Source organism: Balaenoptera acutorostrata, chromosome 6 (genome assembly GCF_949987535.1).
Source record: "Balaenoptera acutorostrata chromosome 6, mBalAcu1.1, whole genome shotgun sequence".
NCBI classification, from domain to species: Eukaryota; Metazoa; Chordata; class Mammalia; order Artiodactyla; family Balaenopteridae; genus Balaenoptera; species Balaenoptera acutorostrata.
The window spans coordinates 24,745,472-24,752,754 of NC_080069.1; the positions used below are offsets into that span (position 1 = coordinate 24,745,472).

The 7,283-nt window shown below is 55.4% G+C and overlaps 1 protein-coding gene across 1 annotated transcript; it reads left to right on the forward strand.

The window, feature by feature from the left end:
• The first annotated feature begins 222 nt into the window (after positions 1-222).
• On the forward strand, positions 223-5,420 carry LOC130708399 (spermatogenesis-associated protein 31A1-like). Its single transcript, XM_057548348.1, has 3 exons — positions 223-443; positions 1,027-1,078; positions 1,355-5,420. The coding sequence occupies exons 1-3, from the start codon at positions 422-424 to the stop codon at positions 5,418-5,420; spliced, it is 4,140 nt and encodes a 1,379-aa protein (XP_057404331.1). The 5' UTR covers positions 223-421.
• Positions 5,421-7,283: the final 1,863 nt, after the last annotated feature.

The window sequence follows — 7,283 nt, forward strand, 5'->3', positions numbered from 1 at the left end:
TGATCTGCTGGCAGTGCTGAGGCCCTGAGAGCCTCAGAGCGGGGGTTGGAGTGGCCCTGGCCTCGGGAAGCAGAGACCCACCTGCTGGAGCTCAGATGAACCCGTAGTTCAGAGAACGTGTGTGTTTCTTGAGCAGAGGAACAGTGACAAAAGAAATCCAGGGTGAATCTCACATTGAAAATCCTTCTTTATGTCCTTCACAGAGAAGGAAAACAGAAAATATTTTTATCCTCTTTAAAAATGAGTGAAAGGAAAGAAAAACCACAGAGCTCTGTTAGTTAAATGTAAAAAGTCCTATTATGTATGGACACTGAGTGTCTGATGCTTGTCTAGAGAGGGGAGAGTGAGAATTGGGTCCCAGGTCCTCGTTTTTTCTGTCTCTCAGCATCAGACGGAGTGGAGGGGGAAACACAAGGTTAAGATGAAAAACAGAGCTTTGAAAGGTAAGTTGTGCCATCCAGCCCTGTGTGGCCCGAGGGTTGGGCCCCATCTCTCCCAGCCCTGAGGGCCCACTCCACAGGCTCCGAGGAGGCCAGGGGCAGGGCCTGTGCCTCAAGAAACAGAACCCTCAGGGAGGTTCCTGGGAAGGAGAGCAGAACCCAGATACTTCCCAGAGTCCATGTGCACAATGAAGCAGTAAGGGGCCCGGAAAAGGGTGTGGCCCAGCAGGGGTGTGTGGGCTACAGTGGACCAATAGCGCCTGGATTGGGAGGTGGGACCTCCAGGTCCGACCGTGGACAAGTTGTTTAACTTTGCTCAGATTCCTCTGTGATGTGACCCCTGCCCATTGTCCCCCACAGGGAGGATGGGAGGGCAGCAAGGGGTAATGGATATGGAAGTACTTTGTAAATGATAAACCCTTTCATGAGCTTCGCCATCACTGTCAGGGATCATGTGGCCCTGGACGCTGGTGCTCAGGCTCCAATCTCCCAATGGTGTCCCCTTAAAGGGACACAGCACTTAGCCTCCTGTAAGACCCCCTAAGCCCTTGCCTTCACCACCATGACCCAGTCTGCTCTTTTCCAGTTTTCAGAGATTGCCTGGAAGAGGTTCGGGCCCTGACTTCACGTCTACAAAGGTAAAGAATTTTCCCCTTCTCTCCTGGGTTCTTCTTCCACCCAAAGCCTATGGTGTGACACCTGGGCTGCAGGCAGCCTGGGGCTGAGCTGGGAGGGGGAGCGCTGAGGGTGGGGTACGGCCAAAGCCGTGGGGTAAGGGACAGCAGGAGCACTGTGAAGTCAGCATGGGGGCCATGGAGGGCCGTGGGCCACAGGTGCCCACCCCTGCCTGGCCTGCCCAGCCCTCCTGGCCCTGGGCGCTCCTGGCTGCAGCTTGTGCCTCATGTCTCCTCAAGCCACCTGGGCAGGCTCCCTGACAAGGGCAGCTCTCATCAGCTCTCCTATCAAGACCCCCCTGGTGAGGTGTGCAGAGCAGCGTCTGCTGGAGCCCACCCGCCCTGCAGGGAACCTGCAGAAGAGGCTGTTCCTGCCACGTGCCCATCAGCTGCCCTGGCTCCTCTGACCCAGGGTTCTTTACCTGTGGCCTCCACCCTGTCAAAAGAACCTCAAGACCAATCCAACTTGAAGAAAATCACCCTTGGCACTGTTGCCAAGAGCTCACCTCCAGGTAACTCTTTTTTGGCATCTACCATCGCAGCCATCTTGAGTCTTGGCCTCGCATGCTATCCCATTTTGTTCCTGTCCTTCTGGTGGAAGACTACCAAGGCCTTGTTCTTCCCCACCTCATCACAGAGTGAGTCCCGGCAAGAACACCTGTCCCACCAGCCACCAGGGGCCCCCTTCCAGGAAGAGCCCACAGACAAGCAGGTAGAGACTGGTAGCCCCTCACTTGTCAACCCTGAAGTCCAGAAGGTGCTGGAGATTCTAATCACCATGAAAGAAGAACTAAAGATTCATAAGGGGAAAGAAAAGGATGGGTCATTCTCGGAACAAATGAGCTCAGACTACCACCTGAACACTTTAGGGAATGTGTGGAAATCACTGGGTGCTGAGCAGGACAACACAACCCCTCAATCTTTCTGGAACAGGAAAGACAAAACAGAGCAGCTACCCGGTCCTCGGCAGCTCTTACACTCCGAGGTCTTGAGGGACCACTTGGAACTGACATACACCCAGCTCTACTGGGGTCACCTCTCTCTGCACAGCGAGCCCCTGGTGGCTACTAGGAGCTCTACTCAACAGCAGGCACCCTTTGTTTTATTCAGTGGAGTTTCTAAAGGCTTTCCAGTTTCAATTCAACCTAGAATACCTTTAGGCCCTTCCCAGGCCGCAGTCTTGCCCTGCCCGGGGGTCCCACCCCAGCCTTTCACTCAAACCTTGCCTCCGTGCCAGTCCCCACCTCTGGCTCAGATCCAGGCCCAGCCCTACCTCCCATCTTCTCTCCCATTCAGACCACCTTATTCTCCACCCCAGATGAGTACCTGTGGACTAGACTGTCCTACATTTCAGAACAAGACACCATATTTTATCCCAACTGAAACTCAATGGCTGAAATGCCCCTTGTTGCAGAAGCAACTGAAAAGTGGGAAGCCTTCATCCTCTGTGGTCAAAAGATCTCAGAAAGGCTTTAGCCAACTCAGTCTCAACCTTCCCCAAGAGAGGGGGCGCTCTCAGGCCCAAAGGTCAGTTTCTATTCATCATGAGGACTTAATTGGCCCTGATCTCCAGAAGCAACATCTTCAAAAGAGGCTCATCAAAGCTCAAACCAAGAGGGGCCTGTGCCTCAGTATCCACCTGTCTCTGTCTCTGGAATTGAGTTCCTCTCAGTGCCAAGTTTTAAGGACTTATCAGGCACAGGGCAAGCAGGGACCCTGGCAGCCCTCTGCTTTTACAGGCAAAAGGAGACTGGACCCACAGAAGATAAGGTCCAGGCGCCCTAGGAGATCCCATAGGAAGGGTCAAATGCAATTTCAACCAGGGAAGGATTTCGGCAAGGGTCTAAGGCCATGTCTGAGGAGGATCTCCAAAGCTTCCTCCAGGGCCAGGCTCCCAGGGAAGTTTCTGCAAAGAAACTCTGAAAAGGAGTCTGAAAGATACCTGATGAGGCCCTTGATGAGTGACTCTGGAAACTGTTTACCCAGTAGCCCAGAGAAGAAACATCTAGAAGAAATCTTGAAAGCCCATTTGAGCACAAAGTCGACGCAGATTAATCAAGGTTTGATCCCTGTGATTGTGCGTGAATCCTGCCTTGCTGCCAACTGTGTTTTTCCTAAGCCCCACCCTCACGAGGGAATCAGAAATCTAGCACCCTTGAAGTCTTGGAAACCCTGTGTAAACTCCTCCCGTATGCTTTCCTTCCTCAGTCCAAGCATTCGGCAGATGCTGGAAACACATATTCTAAGGTGGTGGGTAAGGCACAGGTGGGGCCTACCCAAACAGGCCTTTGAGCCCATAAATCTCAAGCCATGTGGGGCTCAACCCTTGTCCTCTCCAAGGTCCACCTTTTCCCCCTCTGCCACCTGGCAATCTGGGGCACACTCAAAAGCCAACTTTGCTAATAAGTTCTTGGGAAAACCTCAGCCCCATCAGGGAATGAAAGTGATAACAAAAGCAACAGTTCCCACCCTGGTGAGTCCCCTCCCTGTTCCCTCACCTGAGCATACAGAAATCCAGAGGGCCCTGGGAAAGACTTCACCTGGTGACAGCTATGGGCCCTCAGAGGCCCCTCTGACTGGACAGGAGGGCAGACTGCCTTATCAGATGCCCACAGTCAACCTCATGGGCAGAAGCTGGGAGAATGGGACTGTCTTGGGGTTTCCAGCCGCTAGGAAAACCCTGTCACTAACAACAAAGTCAGTTGCCCAACATCCAAAGGAGCCATGCCTTAAAACACAGGTGGCTCAAGGCCGTGCCACTGGGGAGCTCCTTCAAGACTCTCACGCTGATGTGCTCCTTCCTGCAGACACCTTGGCTTCTCATAGGTCTCTTTCCAGTTCCCAGAGGGAACGTGCCAGTGAGGACGCGCCCGCGTTCCAGGCGGTGCCATGTGACCTCAACGCGAGTGAACGGAGCAGCCGGGGGCCGCGGGAGTTCAGAAACCCAACACGTACGGGCTCATTCAAGAGCCAGAGCGAGATGTCTGCCCCAACCGAGGAGCGGAGGGGCTCTAAGAGGCTCCAACCTGGAAAGCATGAAGAAATGAGGAGCAGCCAGGGACAAGAGGAACCCAGGGAACCAAAAATTAGGGACCCGTGTAAGGGCCAGTTTGCCTCAGCTGATGAGGGGGTGGTCTGTGAGAGGCTCAAACCAGAAGAGGATGAAGAAATGAACAGCCAGAGCAAGATGTCTGCCCCAACTGAGGAGCGGAGGGACTTTAAGGGGCCCCAACCGAAAGAGCATGAAGAAATGAAGGGCCAGACGGAGGTGCTCGCATCAGCTGAGGAGTGGAGGGGTTTCACGAAGCCCCAACCAGGACAGCATGAAGAAACAAGAAGCCAGAGCGAGACGCTTGCCCCAGCTGAGGAGTGCAGGAGCGTTAGGAGACTGCAACCAGGAGAACACGAAGAAACGAGAAGCAACCAGGGACAACAGGAACCCAGGAAAGCAAAGGTTAGGGACCCGTGTAAGGGCCAGTTTGCCTCAACTGATGATGGGGAGGTCTGTGAGGGGCTCAAACCAGAAGAGGATGAAGAAATGAACAGCCAGAGCAAGATGTTTGCCCCAACTGATGAGAGGGAGGACGATTGGAGGCCCAAACCGGGAGAGTATGAAGAAAGGTCTTCAGCACTAAAGGCTTCTCAAGCAAGTGGGATGAGCCACGCTTCTCAGGTCAGGGAAAGAGGAGAGTCCCTTGGGAGCAAACACCCCCAGCTCTCGCCAGAGAAGAGAGAGCTTTCACCAGAAAGCAAAAAATGGACAAGGCGCTTTCTGCAGTATCTTAGCCGCAATAAAAAAGGCAAAAGAACAGAAGAATCCCTTCAAAAAGGCAAGCCTGTATCAGCCACTGCTCACCACCAGGAGCCAATCAAAGGCAAATCTGTTGTAGAGAGCAGGGCTATTGATCCTCGGGCGATTGGAACAGCTGTTGGACAGGCCCTAGTAGACAAACTGGGGCTTCACCAAGGACTCTGTGCCTCAGAGTTAAATCAGCACCCAGAACAGCTCCAGGCCCCAGCAGAGGGGCATTCCCACTACCACAGGGTTCTCTCCTCTTCAGAACAGAGAAGAGTGTTGAAAGATACAGCCTACAGTCACCAAGCCACCCGCAAGGACCACAGCTACCTTAACAACAGCAGGCATACCAGAGGCAGGGGCGACAAGTTGGCCTTCCCACCCAGGGAACTGGAGTCCCCAGTCAGACCCTGCCAGCACAGACCAAGGGTGGCAGGTGACTCAGGCCACCTGCGCCATCTGTGTTCCCTCTGGTCAACCAGAGCGTGCTTCTCATGCCTCTCCCGGTAGGAAAGCAGTGCAAGAACAAGTGCAGTTCATAAAAAGAAAACCTGTTTCTTCTCATGTTAACACATTGTCTATGTGTTAATGGCTTCTTCCTACCACAATTTTTGTTTCCCAAAATAAATGTTTCTTCTCATGAGAGGTGGTGGCCTCTGTCTGTGCCCTGCTGGGGGGAAGGGAAGGGATCAGGGTCCACTCTTCCCAGGTGCCTGCTTTGGCTTCCAGATGGGATGGGGCCATGGAGGGAGGTTGATCCCAGCATGGAATACCCATCCTCACCTCAATTCCCTCACTGCATTTAAGTTTCCATAATAGCAGCATTACAGAAACAAGCAACAGCATTCAGGACGTGTCAAGGTGAACTAAACCTAAAGACCTCCCCCTTCTCAGGAACCGGCTCAGTCCTCTCCTGCTCTCTCTCTACCCTGAACTTGTGGGACTGTAGGGGAGGGGTCTGCAGAGGCTGAAATTCCCCTCAGGCTCCAGCAAGTGTCAGAGACAAGTTCACATGTCAGAATAAGGAGGGAGCCCAGAGTCCAGACGTGGCAGAAAGCTTGCCCCCATGTCTTGGTGGGGATAGATGATGCCTGCCCTGGAAGCTCCTTCTCTCCCCGATGGAGCTGGGATTGAGGTGGGCCGGGAGCGTCACCCGTCCTCTGTCCTTCTCACACTCTGGAGCAGCGGTGAGGAGGAGGACCGCGCACTCCCAGGTCTGAGGGTGTGAGGTGACGAGCATGGAGGCCGCCGAGGGCCATCCACCCCTGCCCCGGAGGAGAGGACAGCCCTACTCACAGTGCTCACCGCCCCCTGGGGAACGAGCAGGGGTGTGACTGTGTGTGCAGTCACCTCACTGTCTGTCATGTGCCCCTAGGGTGGGATGCAGGGGAAGGAGGCAAGTGGCAGAGGCGCCCATAAATGGCGCAGTGACCAAGGAGCCCCTGGCGTCCCACCACCGTGTACAGGCCCAGAGAAAAGAAGTCAGGGGCCAGTGGCTTATGGTGGCCCCAGCCCAGACTCTCCCCCTACTCCAGCTCCCAGAGCCCAGACAGAGGGAAGGCCCCTGGAGCTCCTCCACGGAGGGCCAGGCTCCCAGAGGCCGTGGAGCCCCCAAGCAGGGAAGGTTCACTTCCCCACAATGTATTTAATCAACTTTCACAGGACTGGGAGCTCACGACAGACTCGCGGTCTGTGACCTTTACCTACACGCGTGGCCCAAGGAGGCCCCCAGGGGACAAGTGGGACTTCACAGGCTCAGGGATTGTGCTGGGGTCGTAGCAAGTCTCACCTGCTGTCAGCCTTGCTCACCCCAGAGCCTGGAGGGGGAAGAGGCCAGCAGACAGGATGTGTCACCCAGCGGGCTGGAAGTGACCTGCGGAGAACAAGGGTGCCGTCAGCTTTCCTCCCCGGCCCGTCCACACGGGAAACCAGGGAGACAGGAGCAATTCCACAGAGCAACCCGGGGCTCTGTGTCACAGTCACTCCCGTGCTGCAGAGTCCTGCTCCAGGAGGGTCCCCTGATCCAGGTGACAGCTTGAATGGCCCTGCCCTACGCCTGTCAGGACCCCAACATGCGGGACCAGGACCTGCTGAGGGGGAGCGGCCACAGGCCTGCTTGTGCTGTGCTTTCTCCCTGGAGCCAGGTCTCACCTCTGGGCCCCTCCTCCGGGGCCGACACCGCACTGGGGGCACAGCCAGGGGCCCTGGGAGGGGCTGGGACCCAGAGCACAGCACAACCTCCAGAGCTCAGCAGAGGCTGGCACAGAGCGGGGCCCCTGAGCCTGACTGCTGCCGGGTCCTCTCAGGGGCACCAAGAGGTGAGTGCTGGGTTTGAGGGTGCTGGACGCCCAAGGCACCTGTCGGGAGAAGTGA